A 15,733-nucleotide genomic window follows, 5' to 3' on the forward strand; every position below is an offset into this window, starting at 1 on the left:
GGTAGCTCAAGTTCGCGGTCCTTTCGGGGTTTCCTTTCACACTTGAGGATGTCGTTAATAGCTATACGTCGCCTTGACCGGCAAGAACGAAACTATTCTATGTTAATGCTTTAGTCGAAACAAAAGTTGGACAGGCAGTGTCTTTCCGGAAGGCGCCATAGTGAGATTGACCAATGAAAGATCTGAATTATCAGTTTGACCAAGTGAGGATCTTCCCTCGTGTTAGTGAAAACAATGAACAAAGTATGGCAATGCAGATTGCAGATTGTAGATTGTAGAGACGCCGAGGTAGCACAGCTCCACAAACATGGAAGGCGAGAGCTTGAATAAGTAGTGCCAGGCCAGGCTTGCGGAGCTCTGCCCAACCTTTGTGCCTAAACGGCAGCCATTGGGGCCGACTGCAGATATTCCCCCGCGTCCAATATGAGGCGAACGGACAGCTTCTCCTTCGACGACATTGCATCGAGGCGCATGACCTTTCTGCAAGAGAGAGGAGCTACGTGGTGGACGTGGGCTGTCCGCAGCCAATGACGGTTATTGAGTAACATGCCATTGGACAATCTGAAGAGTCTGTTCAGGTAGCCAGCCCATCAGTTGTTTCTAATAGGAAGTGGAAGAAATATTTGGTGTGTATGTGCGAACTGCAATCGTAGAAAAGGTAGACACATGACGAACAAGAACCAGGTCTAAGTCGTACGGATGGGAATCATCATTTACGACATTGAACTCCTCACGTGTCATATGTAATTCGGTGTGAAGGGTGAGCTTGTCATTGTCAAGGAATCGGGTGGTGGTTGATCAACTGGTGGTGGAGCGCTGAGCCGTGATTCACTAGTTCGATGACTAAGCCAGTGTAGTTTAGAGCAACTTTCGCGCCAAGGTTCAGGAGGGGCTTAACGCGTCCAGGCGCGTTCGACCACAATCGGGATTGTCCTTCCGGGATGGTCGCAGATTGAATTCTTTCCTTCCTCGGTCAGCGTGCGACACAGTAAAGCCTCTTGCGTACAGAGTTCCACGACAAATGTCAACAAGACAGCTCCTCGGATGACGGCTGGAATTACCAGCCTCTTTCCCATTCGATTTTCGCCCGTACTCCGCCAACTCACCCACAAAGCAGCAATTCGTATTGCTCATGTCCACACCTCTGCCTCCAATCCGGATCTAGATCCGCATACAGATTCGATGTTAGCCAGAGCGAAGAAGGCCTACGAGGCCAGCGCTCCGCCGCCCCAGAAGAATGACTTGGCCAAGCAACTATTCCCCTCGAGCAGCCCCAGCGCCACTCAGAATGGTAATATCATAGACCAGTTCAAAAAGACCACCCCGACGACCACAGCGCCACCCACAACGACGAACTCGACACGACCCCCGCCGGGCAGGACTGCTAGTGTCACGCACTTCGCAAGCAGCAATCGATCTGCTCTGGACTCCATATCCGCACCTAATGGGAAATCCTTCGCCTCTCTCTATGCCAGGTCTGGCTCTTTTCGAGACGAGCCGGATAATATGTCTAGCCAAAGTAGACAGGCCAACTCGAAACCTGCGGTGTACTTTGCCGAAGATGATTTCAGCGACGACGACCAGCTTGACCTGGACTTCGAAGCCCCATCGGCTCTGCCGTCACTCCCCAAGCCCCCTGTTGGGGCAAAGAAGGCTAGCAATCCGGTGCCCGAGGAACCTTCAACACAAGTTTTACCGTGGTCCTCGTCTCCCGCGTCACATTTCGTCCACCCTCAACTATCCCGCACCACATCTGCCGAAAGCTCGCTTAAGCGCGAGTCTCCAGATCACGTCGAGTCTATAGTGGCGCCACAGCCCAAGAAGCGCAGGCTTCCAACCAAATGGGGAGTTGAAGAGGACTTTATCCCAGTGCCACAAGATGAGCCGGAGGTCTCTCGATGGGCGGATGGTGGTGTCACACCTGCCCCCAAGAAAAAGAAAGAGACCTGGAACATGACTGCCAGTGCCCTCAAGGAGCAGAAGAAACAGTTGAAAACACAGTCCAAGAAAGCCGTCGCCGATGAGGAAGGGTGGACCATGGATGATATTCGAGCAGAGGTGACGAAAAGCAACTTGCCCAAACCCAAGGCATCGGTGATTGCTCTGACTCAAGAGCAAAAGCATGTTCAGAGCCTCGTTGTCAACAATGGCCAGAGTGTCTTCTTCACAGGTCCAGCCGGAACTGGAAAGTCGGTCCTGATGAGGTCGATCATTGCAGAGCTCAAGAAGAAATGGGCGAGAGATCCGGAAAGGCTATCTGTCACAGCGTCGACAGGTCTCGCAGCCTGCAATATTGGAGGTCAAACTCTGCACAGCTTCTCTGGAATTGGCCTTGGAAAGGAAGACGTACAGACATTGGTCAAGAAGATCCGGCGGAACCCCAAGGCCAAGAACCGCTGGCTTCGTACTAAGACGCTCGTCATTGATGAGGTCTCAATGGTGGACGGCGAACTTTTCGACAAGCTTTCGCAAATCGGCAGAACCATCAGGAACAACGGCAAACCCTGGGGCGGCATTCAACTAGTGATCACAGGAGATTTCTTCCAGCTACCCCCGGTACCTGATGGTGATAAAAGTAGAGAATCTAAATTCGCCTTCGAGGCGGCGACTTGGAACACTACGATTGACCACACGATTGGTTTGACGCAGGTGTTCCGTCAAAGGGACCCAGGTATGTCCAAACGAAACACGAGTGTGGAGGTTCTAGATCGGTACAGCAGCTAACCAGTCTTAGTCTTTGCCAACATGCTTAACGAAATGCGTCTTGGCAGAATTAGCGACGAGACTGTGCAAGCTTTCAGAAAGCTGGACAGGAAAATTCCCACCGAGGATGGCCTGGAAGTCACGGAACTGTTCCCTACACGATATGAGGTCGAGAACGCCAACCAAAATCGATTGCGCAACTTGCCCGGGATTGCCAAACGGTACGACGCGGGCGATTCCGGAGACCCCCAAATACGCGACAAGTTACTCCAGAACATGATGGCACCCAAAATGATTGAGCTCAAGGTTGGTGCTCAGGTTATGCTGATCAAAAACATGGACGACACACTTGTCAACGGTTCACTCGGCAAAGTTACCCATTTCATGAGCGAGGGCAGCTTTGAAAACTGGAATCCGGCGGACATGATGCCGAGTGTTGAGGACATGGACGAGGATGGAGAAGCAAGGGCGAAACGCAAAATCAAAGCTTTCAGCAGAGAAGTGGAGGAAGCCACCAGGGGCAAAGCCGAGTATCCTGTCGTGGAGTTTGCGGCGGTGGATGGATCTACCCGCACCATCCTCTGCGTCCCAGAAGACTGGAAGGTTGAGTTGCCTAATGGAGAGGTGCAGGCTAATCGAAGCCAGCTGCCTCTGATCCTTGCATGGGCATTGTCGATTCACAAAGCCCAAGGTCAGACGTTGGAACGAGTCAAGGTCAATCTGGCCAAGGTGTTTGAAAAAGGTCAGGCCTACGTTGCGCTCAGTCGAGCGACCAGTCAACAAGGCCTGCAGGTCCAGAATTTCAGGAAGGACAAAGTGATGGCTCACCCTCGGGTTGTAGGGTTCTACAACAAGCTCTACAGTGCCGACATTGCCATAACGAAAAAGCCGCCAAGCATGGCTGATTTTCTACATAAGGAGAAAGACACGAAACCTGTCAGGAGTTCTTCTGGAGTGAGCGCGCGGTCTCAATCGTTTGTGAGGAAAGGCGTTGAGGTGATTGACTTGGACGAGGAGGAGGAGGCTATGGCAAGCTACGGTGGGTTTTAAACTCGGGCTCAGGAGGGGGTTTGGCAGTAACATAATATGGCGTTCCAGAGACATCTCGTGAGCAAAGGTGCTGCTCGAGTAGTCGGTCTATGCATGGTTGGAAGGGGTTCATTTGGGTCTTCGCGGTTGTCGGGACATAGATAGCGCTGGACTCGCACGCTCTGGTTTCACTTTGAAGCGCACGTCTTTGCGGGACGGGAAATACCTCTGCTCTTATAGCGAATGAGTAAGACAGAACGATATCAGAAGATATTTGTCGTTGGTCAGGTTGATTCATTGTCGTACTGAAGAGCTCTCATTAATACATGTATCAGTGACTTGCAACCCGTCTCGTTCCGAGCTGCATCGGCGGGGTTTGTTGCTGTCTTCAACGACTGGAGATCAACCAAGGGTGTTACCAAATTCCTAGGTGCGACACGTGCTACATGGGCTGGAACATAGCCCCAAATACCTTCCCAGTTGATTATGAGCTGTTTGGTGCTGCGCATTTGATGGAAATTGGTAACACATCATGTTCCTTTACTATCAAAATGAACCGAGCGTTTAAGTTCGTGACTTTCATCGTACCTAAAGATACCCAATTGGGCCCGGAACCTTGTGTCCATGACGTTCATCCCTTCTTCCTGGGTGCTGTAAGTCAAGGCAAGGTAAGGTACCTTAGGGTAGGTAGCTGCCCGCCACCAGCAGAAATCCCCGTGACCTTGCACATGGGACCTGCGCCTGCCCTGCGCCTGCCGCCTGTCCTGCGCTTAAGTCCCCTGCGCTTGCCTTATCGATAAGCATTGGGAAAAAGTTAAGGGAACCTGAACCCAGCAGGTGAATGTGCCCGAGGGGGTAATTGGGGAAAGCAAGCTCTCTGGTCTGGTCATTCGTCGAGATCCAAGGCAACGCACATATTCACTGTCAACGTCAACCTCATTCTTGCTCTCCAACAGCATCTGACCGCCGCTGCGCCTACCTCGCGATCTCTTTTGGCCACCTGAAATATTTCCAGAGCTCAAACTTCGGTCAATTCGCACATCCTGTCTTTACAACGAAGCCCCAACCCAACGCTCCTCTGGTGCATCCTGACACAGTCAACGACTCAGCACCCAGACGCTGCGACGCATCCGTCACCATGGAGTTCATCGGCTTGCAAATGCTGGTGACGCTGAGGCAGCCTCACGGCACAATGCTGAAGGGCACTGTTAGCGCTATAGAGCCCGGCACCAGCCTGACACTGAGTAACGGTACGTTCATGTTTTCGACCGCATCGCTAGATGACCAGTCCCACCAACAAACGCACACATAGTCTTCACTCACGGAACGAACCACTGGCTCCCGAGGGTCGTCATCGATGCCGCCAACGTCCTTGAGCTTTCCGAATTCAAGGAAGATGCCACGCCCAATACCTTCACAGCGCCGGGCGTCAGTCCTGTTCCTGCTCCCATTGTCAATCAACCTGCGCAACCCACCTTTGCGGACCCCGCCATTCTCAGCATGGGGAAAAGGCCCGACTCTGGTATCGTGAGTGGGAGCGAAAGCCAGATACTCCCTGAAGCTGTACCTCAACAGACTGCAGAAGCAATAAGGGACTTTCGGCCGGGGCAACCAGGTGTTCTGTCTGGCGTCCACCTAATTGGAGGTCTGAGGGATGACATTGTCAGCCTGAGTGAGACATTGCAGGAGCTGGAGGTGGATGATTCGACGCCTAACGCAAAACGATTCGCTGCGGAAAACAGCGCAGTATCGCAGGATTTGAGCGAAGCACAGGGCCAACCCCAAAAGAAGAACAGTAGGCGGCGAGCGAAGCAAAAGGCTCGAAACGGGACAACGGAGGAAACGATACCGGAAGTCACCCCGATCCGCGGCAATGCGACTAACCGTGGGAAGGGCTGGAGGCAAACTCCGATGCTTCAAAGCTCGCCTTCATTCCAACCCTTCAACTCACTGAAACGGGGCCTCAAGGGCAAGAAAGACTTGCCCGAAAACGGATGGGCCTCGGAAGATGTTACTGAGGACATGGTCGAGTTCGACTTTGAAAATAACTTGGCAAAGTTTGATAAGCGCACCATATTCGACCAAATGCGAAAGGAAGACTTGGTTGACGAGGCAGACCGGCTGGTTTCGCACAACCGCCTGCCCAAGCCAGGAACAGCTGGAGGGAAAAACTTCCACTATTCTGAGAACGTGCTCGACTTGCCAGCCGCATCGGCAAAGACGAGTCAGGATTTCTGGAACAGTGAGGCTGATGATGCCGCTAATGGAGTTGATCGACTAAGCGGTCGTGATGTCCGGAGTGCTCAGAGTGGCCGCAGGGCGGACAGCAAACCAGGGGCTGCGAGGAGGTCGCAATCGCGGAAAGCGAGCGCGCAACTTACCAGTCAGCCCCTTAATCGCGTCAACTCCAACGTACGTCTGAACAGACATTCCCAAGCGTTGCTTCGTTCTCAAGACAGCCCAAAGAGTCTTCAAGGTACTAACCACCTACAGCACGTTTCACAGTCCGGCTTTTATCTCGAACCGTCAAATCGACGACTGGAGACCGTCTCGGCTCTTCAAATGCTGAACCTTGAAAACATCGCAGCCAACGAGATTGGGCTCACGGAAGACATGATGGCAGAGAACGCAGGCCGAGGAATCGCTGAGGTGACATTGCGAGCTCTGGAGGACCCGGCGATCCAAGTTCGCTTCGGAACCGGTGGCGCAAATGCTCAGGGCAACATTCTGTCGGCTTCTGCGACCATCGTCATTCTTGCCGGCAACAACAAATCCGGAATAAGAGCCATTGCAGCTGCTCGGCACCTGCGCAATAAGGGTCTCAACTTGCTAGTTTGTGTCGTTGGCATCGAGCGTGAGCGAGATCTGCTCGAAGACATGCGACAGCAAGTGAGAATATACAGAAACTTTGGAGGTCGCGTACACAACAAGATCGAGTTGTTCGAACAGCTTCGCAAGACAGCTTCAACCCCAACAACATCGGTAACACTCATCATCGATGCTCTTCTAGGCTTGGCGATCTCATTTGAGGAGCTGCGAACTGGCGACCAAGCCACTGTGTACGAGTTGATAGAATGGGCCAACCGAAACGAGGCCTTTGTTCTTGCCGTGGATGTACCAACTGGCATCGACCCGTCTACCGGAAAGGTCAGCATCATCGACGGTGGGCGCTTGTATGTCAAGCCTCGGTATGTGGTGGCGATGGGCGCGCCGAAGAAGGGACTGCTCGAGGCGATGGCACCCGTTTCGGACACCGACCCTTCGAATGTTCACGGTGCCGGAGCTGCTGACGGGCATGCTGCTGTGGCTGAAGATGAAGACTGGAAGCTATTCATTGCCGACATGGGTCTCGGCGCAACAGTCTGGAAGAAGGCCGGTACCAAGATTCGGAGAGGCATTGACTTTGACGACAAGTGGATTCTTCAAATGCGGTACCAGCCAGCACTTTCTCAGGAGTAGTGATTCCTGTCCCGGCGAGGGAAAGGGTGATTCACAACGGAGTTATTTATGGGAAAAGGATCATAAAAAGCGAGTCTTTTCAACTGCATTGTTTAGGCATTTTCTTTATCGCACGACGGTGGAGGAACAGCATACGGGAAGAGGAGTTTGCGTACAGCCTTCCTTCTATTATATCCGCATCGGGGAATGGTGGACATGATCTTGTATGATATTACAATAGCAGCAGCTATTACCGAGCATGACCCGGTTTTCTCGTATTCGCTACATGCCGCCGTTTGCGCTCAGTATCATCTTCTAAGCCCAAAACACAACTTACACTTAGTTAAGGGGGATCCATGTCGATTTTCTCATGAGCCTTGCAGTCGCCGGATTTGAGAAGAGGCAGCCGGTCGGCTTCTCGTGTGGATACTCGGGGCAAGACAAAAGATCGGGAGCGTATAGAGTAGGTGAACGTTGCGTTGGGGGCCGGAAGTTGCAGCGCTGCATCAATATATGTACTCCGTAGTGCTAGTGCTGACAGACGATTAGCACGTGGGGGGACCGAAGACCTCAACAGTCTCAGCCCTTCCTACCTACCATGATCGACATCGTGGGGATGGCGTTCGAATACGAGATTTAAGCTGCAAGGCTGTCATCGAACGCACGGCATGACTTGGAGTCACACGACAGTGTGAGATTGAGGGCCATAGGTATGCCTCGAGATGGGAGCGGGAGCTACGGGCCAGGCGGTCGTTCGTTGCTACCTAGGTGGACTTGGAGATCTCGGCGGGGGTAGATTGGGCTTGGGAGGACCGCGGGTAACCCGCGACGGGGAATTTTGGGCCTTCCAGAAAACAGACCAGAAGGGGCTGTGTAGAGACGACATTGACTACGAGGTAGTTCACACATGAAGTCATGAAAGCACTAGGGAGCAGCTGTGCGCCATCGTTGTGGAGGCTTTTACAACTTCTTGTCTCGCAGCGGGGAGGGGAGGGGAGGGGTGGAAGTCAGGCCATGGCTGAGGCTGAGGTGTCGTCAGCCTCCGAGCTGGAGACGTTGATCTCGTCATTGTACTGCTACCCTGGCCAGAGGTCGCCAGATCGGGTCGTAATAATCGAGGTTGGAGGCTCATGGGTTCCATTGCATTAGGTTACGGTTACTCTTGGGATAACCTCTAAATGCGACGTCTACTAGTGACGGGTGCGCGGGGATTGTGAAGCAAGCTATCGAAAGAGCCGCAACATGAGGACAAAGAGGTTTGGTGTGTAAGTGTGTTTGGAGTATCAGGCTAGCGATGCGGTATTCTGTGATGGGATTGTGCCACGGGGGAGGGGGGGGGGCTTATACAGCCCAATGGCCCCCAAATATGCAAGCTTGGTCTGTAGCCTGGAGGGGCTGCATACAATCTTGCAGCAGCAGCCCGAGACGGTCTCACTAGCCCCTGGTGATGAAGATATGGGAGGCCAACGGGAGGGCGCTGAGCTGTGATCGATCGTCTAGACTTCGTAGGGCGGATCGGATATCGATACTGATATAAGAACACTGTGGCGACCTGAGGCTTTGCTGGAAAGGTTTCCAGCACAGCGTGGACGTGGCATTGATTCCTGACCCTTGGGGCCAACCCAGACACGAGAGATTTGCGAGCTTCAACAGATCGACATACTCCAAATTCAAAAATAGGCAAATACAGACGAACGACGAAAAGCCAAAATTCCTTGGCTGTCGACAGCTCGGTCCGTCCCGTCACATCACGATATCGCCGAAACCCCCACTTCAGATGAGCTTCAGGTCCGATATGGTGGAGACTGGCTCCGTTGCCGGGGGTCCGCCCGAGGGGTAAGTACCTTTCCAAAGCAAAGGCTTAGCGATTTCCGCCCGCGGAGTTGAACTGGAATATTACGAGAGTGTAGTGCTGACGAAAAGTGCGTGTACCTTAGGCGAACCGACGCATCGAGTCACGACCATAGCATTGCGCACCGTACGAACAATTATCCTGCGCTATCTTGGTTGACCGAGGCGTTCCTGCAGACGCAGGACCGTTCCGCGAGGATCGCCGTCGGCAGCCCCCGCTCCGGGGTCGGCATCCTCGGGCTCGGGCTGCTGGAGCACCACATCAATCTCCTGCCGACCATGCGGCACGCCGACGCGGTGCCCATGTTCGACCACGCGGCGGGAAGGGCCAGATACCGTGGTTGGCGGCAGAAGGTGGCGACGTGGCCGCTTTCCCAGCAGGAAGCGATGAATAATCACACCTTTACCGTTTGAATGGGGGTGGTTTCCTATGTGTGCGGATTTGGAAGGGGATGAAAGGCGCCGGAGGCCCCTCGCCGGATGACTCGTCGTTCAAGGATGCCTGTTGAGGATGAGAACCGGAGAAGTGGATGATGGAGGGGAAGAGTGTCCCCGTTTGTTTGCAGTGGGCTGGCATTCCAGCCGTCATTCGTTTGCCGCCGGATGCATCAAGCGCCCAGTCTTGGGTATGGGGCTGCCAGGATGGCGAATCTTGAAGGAAAGAAGAACAAACGTTTTGGATTTCACAGAAGCTCAGCTGGTGGTCCGGGTTCGCCGCTCTTTTGGACGATTTGTAGCAGAAATAACAAAGAAGTCGCTCGCTCCTTCCGTATGCCTCTGTCCGCCACGCGAGAGGCGTTTGTAAGAAAGGCACCTACCTTCCATTGTATCCATCTGTGCATACCTACCTTATCAACAGGCTATCTTTCTGGCAGTACCGCAGGAGGTGATAGGATGCCAAAGTCCATCTCAGGCGACAAGGCAATTAATTGACGAGACCCATAATACCTATGGTGATGTGGTCTCGGTGAGCTTCAAGGTGACAAGGTGTGCAATTGCCATGTCGATAAAAGCTCACTAATGGAGAAAGGCGATAAGCCAAAGTACGGATTTACTACTGGTGGGTTCCAAAGACATAGTGGATTAGGTAGAGGCCGTGCGTGCGACACCGAGTCGCTGAGCGAGAGTGCGTGGCCCAAAGGCTGCCTGCCCGCCTGTCGGACCCTCAAGGTCAGCAAGAGTGGAAGCTTCCAACACTTTCCACTGCCCTGACGACACCGTCACCACCTGAATCGTAGAGCTTGGGCCAGATTCGACCCCTGGAGCGGTGCCTTACTTAAGCTGCCGAATGCACCGGAGTGCACTTAATCCGCCCCACTCTATGATTTCATTGGTTGTCTGGGGACCATTACCCAGGGATTGCCGCCGCCTCCCGTCACCACACCTTCCTGCTCCTGCTGGCTGGCCTTTACTACCTTACCTCCATTACCGCACCTGCCTGCCTCCGAAACAAAGCTTCCCATCTGCAAACCTCCCACCCTATCTCCGCCAACCACGAATTCTCTCCTTCACATACCAGGAAGGGATATAAACCCAACACAAATCGTCTTTCCTTTCTGCTTTTCTGCCGAAGAGGAAATTCTCCCATTGACAGCTACCCCACACAGCTGTCGATCCCACCTTCACACCCATACTCCGACTGCATACGAGTATCCGAATCATCAGAAACAGTCGATCAAGATGGCGCCTCCGTCGGAACAGCCCGCCGAGCATAAGAAGAAGGTCAACTTGATGTGAGTAAATACCCACCGCGCCTACTTCGTCAAGTAGCTCGCCCAAGGAAGGAATCACACTGACAATACCTACCAGGGATGCCTCTGGTGCTGAGGTCAAGGATGTTTGTCCACCCTCCCCCCGAGTCTCGATGCAAACGGATACCGTGACAATCGATCTTGATACTGACTGATCAAACAGCAAGATGACACCGCGACCGCTATTCTCAAGAAGAAGAAGAAGCCCAACCAGCTGATGTACGTGAGCTCTGGGAAACGTGGGGCAAGCTTCATGACGCTAACTGAAGCAGGGTTACCGATGCCGTCAACGATGACAACTCCATCATTGCCCTCTCCGAAAACACCATGGAAGCTCTTCAGCTTTTCCGTGGTGACACCGTGCTCGTGCGCGGCAAGAAGAGAAAGGACACCGTTCTGATCGTCCTTGCCGACGATGAGCTGGACGATGGTAGCGCTCGCATCAACAGAGTCGTTCGCCACAACCTGCGAGTAAAGCACGGTGACATGATCACTATCCACCCGTGCCCAGATATCAAATACGTATGTGTCAACAGGACACCGCTTCTCCGAGTACTACTTACTAACTCCCACCGCAGGCCAAGCGCATCGCTGTTCTTCCCATCGCCGACACTGTCGAGGGCATCACCGGCTCTCTCTTCGACGTTTTCCTCGCTCCCTACTTCCGCGAGGCCTACAGACCTGTCCGCCAAGGCGACCTCTTCATCGTGCGCGGTGGTATGAGACAAGTAGAGTTCAAGGTTGTCGAGGTTGACCCCCCCGAATACGGCATCGTCGCACAAGATACCGTCATTCACTGCGAGGGCGAACCCATCCAGCGTGACGAGGAGGAGGGCAACCTCAACGAGGTCGGCTACGACGACATTGGTGGCTGCAGAAAGCAGATGGCTCAGATTCGCGAGATGGTCGAGCTTCCTCTTCGCCACCCTCAACTCTTCAAGTCGATCGGTATCAAGCCTCCCCGTGGTGTCCTTCTCTACGGCCCCCCCGGTACCGGAAAGACGTTGATGGCAAGAGCTGTCGCCAACGAGACGGGTGCCTTCTTCTTCCTCATCAACGGTCCCGAGATCATGTCAAAGATGGCTGGTGAATCAGAGTCAAACCTGCGCAAGGCCTTCGAGGAGGCCGAGAAGAACTCTCCCGCCATTATCTTCATCGACGAGATCGACTCTATCGCGCCCAAGCGTGACAAGACCAACGGTGAGGTCGAGCGCCGTGTCGTCTCCCAGCTTCTCACCCTCATGGACGGTATGAAGGCTCGCTCAAACGTCGTCGTCATGGCCGCCACCAACAGACCCAACTCCATCGACCCCGCTCTGCGTCGTTTCGGCCGTTTCGACCGTGAGGTCGACATTGGTATCCCCGACCCTACTGGACGTCTCGAGGTTCTCCAGATTCACACCAAGAACATGAAGCTTGGTGACGATGTCGACCTGGAGCAGATTGCTTCGGAGACCCACGGTTACGTCGGTTCCGATATCGCTGCCCTTTGCTCCGAGGCCGCCATGCAGCAGATTCGTGAGAAGATGGACCTCATTGATCTCGATGAGGACACCATTGACGCCGAGGTCCTCGACTCTCTCGGTGTTACTATGGAGAATTTCCGCTTCGCTCTCGGTGTCTCCAACCCCTCCGCTCTTCGCGAGGTCGCCGTTGTCGAGGTGCCCAACGTTCGCTGGGAGGATATTGGTGGTCTCGAGACCGTCAAGGCCGAACTGCAGGAGAGCGTTCAGTACCCCGTCGACCATCCCGAGAAGTTCCTCAAGTTCGGTCTTTCCCCGTCTCGAGGTGTCCTGTTCTACGGACCCCCCGGTACCGGTAAGACGATGTTGGCCAAGGCCGTCGCCAACGAGTGCGCTGCCAATTTCATCTCCGTCAAGGGACCCGAACTCCTCAGCATGTGGTTCGGTGAGTCCGAGAGCAACATTCGTGACATCTTCGACAAGGCCCGCGCCGCTGCCCCTTGTATCGTGTTCCTCGATGAGTTGGACTCCATTGCCAAGGCTCGTGGTGGTTCCATGGGCGATGCTGGCGGTGCTTCCGACCGCGTTGTCAACCAGCTTCTCACTGGTAAGTTTCTCTCACTCAAGGCTGAAATGAAATGAACACAAGCTAATTCTATTGCAGAGATGGATGGTATGACCTCGAAGAAGAACGTCTTCGTCATCGGTGCCACCAACAGACCTGAGCAGCTTGACCCTGCTCTGTGCCGTCCCGGACGTCTGGACTCTCTCATCTACGTGCCCCTGCCCGACCAGCCCGCCCGTGCTGGCATTCTCAAGGCTCAGCTCCGCAAGACCCCTGTTGCCGACGACGTCGACATCGACTTCATTGCTTCCAAGACCCACGGCTTCTCCGGTGCCGATCTTGGCTTCATCACCCAGCGTGCTGTCAAGCTTGCCATCAAAGAGGCCATCACCGCCGACATCCAGAAGACCAAGGCTCGCGAGGCCGCAGGCGAGGAGGCTATGGATGAGGACGAGGAGGACCCTGTCCCCGAGCTTACTAAGCGCCACTTCGAGGAGGCCATGCAAATGGCTCGCCGTTCCGTCAGCGACGTCGAGATTCGCCGCTACGAGGCTTTTGCCCAGCAGATGAAGAACGCTGGCCCTGGCGCGTACTTCAAGTTCCCTGAGGGTGAGGGTGCCGCCAACGAGGCTGGCAACAGCTTCGGTGATGCTGGCAACGATGATGATCTTTACGACTAAGGGATGGATGGGTTAGAGTGCCACTTAATGCAGGCATGCCCGCGTTGTATTCTAGTTTTTCCTTGCTCTCCGATGCATCTGCGTCGTCACGCGTACAGATGATGGGCCGAGTCACAGAAATTCGAGCCTATCGACGGAAATCTGGGTCGGACGGAGTTGGTAGACAGGTAGTTTCCATGATATGTTGACCGAACCAAGCCTGGTTCTCAGATTGTGTGATGTTGCGAGATTCCATGTCTTTGAATCCTTTCAGCCGAGTCTACTGTATCGAGGTTGGCCTTCACGCTAGCAATGAAGGGGCCCATCACAGTTCGCTTGTGAACGCATGAGATCAAATAGCGCAGAGATCCTTAGGACATGGTACATGGGTGGTTGACCAGTTCATTTTTGCCTCCCTAATCATAGTCGGCTACGTAAAGAATAGGGATCCTATGCTCATTCCTTCTGTGGAACGAACTCTTCCAAGGATCCGATTTATGTGTACACGCAATGCCTACCTCGGCATTTTCTTTATCTGACATCAATGGCTTTTATCATCAACAGGAGCAATTTGCTCAAACCAGCCAGCGAAGATGTGCTCTGTGAGCACCTCACGCCTGGGTGAATCGTCTCGTGAGCATCGCAGTGGTGCCGTCTCCTAACCTCAGACAGCACTCATCTGTTGGTCACCTGTTGTAACCATCTCCTCCCAAGGTCTGCCGCCATAACCTCTTCTTTCCCCTGCACGGTAATACCAGCTTCTCTGCGTCGCTCTATTTACCAAACACATGCCTCCTCATCTTTAGCTGGCACCGTCAATCTCGCAGACAGCCTCTAGGCTTTCTTGTGTGACCTTGATAGCCTCGTCAATGACAGCCGAAGGGATGGCCAGGTTCGGCTGCGCACTCGGGTCTGCGCCAGGCGCCGGTGTGGAGGAGGCAGTGCCATTCGTCTTCTTATCCTTGTCCTTTTCCTTTTCCGACGCTGCGCCGTTTGTTTTTGCTGTTGAAGGGGATGCGGTGGAGGGGGCGGAGGGGTCGAGAGTGTCCTGGCGGACGTCGTCGAGGACGCGGCGGAGGAGGTCTGGGAAGGTTGAGACTTCGCCTGTGCGGAGGAGGTTGAGGGCGTGGTTCTGGATCAGGGTGGGCCAGTTTGCCTGGTTCGCGTGGAGGGAGTGAAGGAGCTGCTCTTGGATTCTGGAAAGGGGGGAAGAAGGGTGGGATGGTCAGCTTTGCGATGTTCTCCCCCTCAGGGCCCTGCAGGGTTTAGGGAGGATGAAGGAGGGGGGGGGGCTTACTTTGTAACATGGCCGTCCTTAAGCAGTAATGTGTTGATTTGTGATCTCAGCTCTGGATCTAGAGTTGCTGCTGAGTGGTTCGCGGCCGAAGGTGGCACCTTCACTGGGGTTGACGGTGTCTGGCTCATTTTGCTTATCTGCCGGCTGCTTATATGTGTGATGGTTTCGTAGAGATACGCCTGGAGAGGCTTTCGTATTGGAATTTGCAGGCAATCCGTGCTCTGAAGTTATATCACTGGTGATAAGCTTGGCAGCGAGGGTTGTAGCGTGCACTGTGGACGATTGATGATGGAGCTGCTAAGTAAGGTAAGGCAAGTGTTGCGCATGCGATCGCGTAGAAGCCTAGGATCCGTTATTAGCAGGGAGAATTCATAATCCAGCATCCAGAAACATACCAATGAAGAGACGCTAAAGCAAGGATCCGGGTATCGATGTCAAAAGCGCAGTGTCGGTGGTTAATTGAGCATTGGTTGGTCGCAGAAAGTAGTGATCTTGGTGGCAAGGCTGACTTATTTTTTGGAGCCGCCTCCAGGGAAGCTTCAGGTTCTCAGCAGCTGACGGTGCTCACTGGTGCGCAAGGCTGAAATCATGCAGGGGTTTTCTGGTTTTGGCAGGCCGCGGGCACGTGGGGCCGGTCCTGGATTTTGCGACGACGAGCCGCCTAAAACCTGGAGGAGACTGCCACCTGCCGCTGGAGGAGCAGGAGCACCTCCCCCCCGTTGCCCCCTCCACACCAAAGCTGCCGACCCCACTTTCCTTTCTGTCAGAAAAGGAGGGACCCGTCTTCCCCAAAGCTTTTTACCCGCCAGACTACCCGTACTTTACCTCCATTGCCAGGATTGAACGACCACCCAACGTCAACCCGAAGCTCATCGGGCTCTCGTCAAATCGCATTCATCCGAACCATCGAGATTCGAGAGCTTTCGGCAACTTTCCAAGGAGTTGGACGATACTCGATGCGAATTACAAGGCAACGC

General features: G+C 54.0%; 5 protein-coding genes across 5 annotated transcripts; 4 read left to right on the forward strand and 1 right to left on the reverse strand.

Annotated features, from left to right (window-relative positions):
- Positions 1-4,870: 4,870 nt before the first annotated feature.
- On the forward strand, positions 4,871-7,191 carry BDP55DRAFT_732226 (DFDF domain-containing protein; the record flags this gene model as incomplete). Its single annotated transcript, XM_060579920.1, has 3 exons — positions 4,871-4,982; positions 5,045-6,144; positions 6,226-7,191. 3 exons carry the CDS (start codon positions 4,871-4,873, stop codon positions 7,189-7,191), a joined length of 2,178 nt encoding a protein of 725 aa, XP_060425557.1.
- A 1,774-nt stretch (positions 7,192-8,965) lies between these two features.
- Positions 8,966-9,435, forward strand: BDP55DRAFT_732227 (uncharacterized protein; the record flags this gene model as incomplete). Its single annotated transcript, XM_060579921.1, has 2 exons — positions 8,966-9,006; positions 9,108-9,435. 2 exons carry the CDS (start codon positions 8,966-8,968, stop codon positions 9,433-9,435), a joined length of 369 nt encoding a protein of 122 aa, XP_060425558.1.
- Positions 9,436-10,290: 855 nt separating this feature from the next.
- Positions 10,291-10,853, forward strand: BDP55DRAFT_675970 (uncharacterized protein). Its single transcript, XM_060575776.1, has one exon. It carries the CDS (start codon positions 10,310-10,312, stop codon positions 10,550-10,552), a length of 243 nt encoding a protein of 80 aa, XP_060425559.1. The 5' UTR covers positions 10,291-10,309; the 3' UTR covers positions 10,553-10,853.
- BDP55DRAFT_675972 (AAA family ATPase) lies at positions 10,291-13,832 on the forward strand. The gene is made up of 6 exons (XM_060575777.1): positions 10,291-10,754; positions 10,831-10,858; positions 10,936-10,991; positions 11,045-11,294; positions 11,351-12,842; positions 12,900-13,832. Exons 1-6 carry the CDS (start codon positions 10,702-10,704, stop codon positions 13,478-13,480), a joined length of 2,460 nt encoding a protein of 819 aa, XP_060425560.1. The 5' UTR covers positions 10,291-10,701; the 3' UTR covers positions 13,481-13,832.
- Positions 13,833-15,360, reverse strand: BDP55DRAFT_617772 (uncharacterized protein). The gene is made up of 3 exons (XM_060571287.1): positions 15,152-15,360; positions 14,757-15,098; positions 13,833-14,655 (listed from the first exon to the last, which is right to left on the reverse strand). The coding sequence occupies exons 2-3, from the start codon at positions 14,882-14,884 to the stop codon at positions 14,262-14,264; spliced, it is 522 nt and encodes a 173-aa protein (XP_060425561.1). The 5' UTR covers positions 14,885-15,098; positions 15,152-15,360; the 3' UTR covers positions 13,833-14,261.
- Positions 15,361-15,733: the final 373 nt, after the last annotated feature.

The sequence above is a fragment of the Colletotrichum godetiae genome (assembly GCF_030913485.1).
Source record: "Colletotrichum godetiae strain CBS 193.32 chromosome Unknown BDP55scaffold_46, whole genome shotgun sequence".
Classification (NCBI taxonomy): domain Eukaryota; kingdom Fungi; phylum Ascomycota; class Sordariomycetes; order Glomerellales; family Glomerellaceae; genus Colletotrichum; species Colletotrichum godetiae.

Bases quoted from the DNA above. Each gene is read 5' to 3' on its own strand.
- BDP55DRAFT_675970 (XM_060575776.1), top strand. From the start codon at position 10,310: ATGCACCGGAGTGCACTTAATCCGCCCCACTCTATGATTTCATTGGTT.
- BDP55DRAFT_675972 (XM_060575777.1), top strand. From the start codon at position 10,702: ATGGCGCCTCCGTCGGAACAGCCCGCCGAGCATAAGAAGAAGGTCAAC. The intron at 10,859-10,935 runs GTTTGTCCACCC...CTGATCAAACAG, and splicing joins CTGGTGCTGAGGTCAAGGAT to CAAGATGACACCGCGACCGC. The intron at 12,843-12,899 runs GTAAGTTTCTCT...ATTCTATTGCAG, and splicing joins TGTCAACCAGCTTCTCACTG to AGATGGATGGTATGACCTCG.
- BDP55DRAFT_617772 (XM_060571287.1), bottom strand. From the start codon at position 14,884: ATGAGCCAGACACCGTCAACCCCAGTGAAGGTGCCACCTTCGGCCGCG. The intron at 14,656-14,756 runs GTAAGCCCCCCC...CCCCCTTTCCAG, and splicing joins AAGGACGGCCATGTTACAAA to AATCCAAGAGCAGCTCCTTC.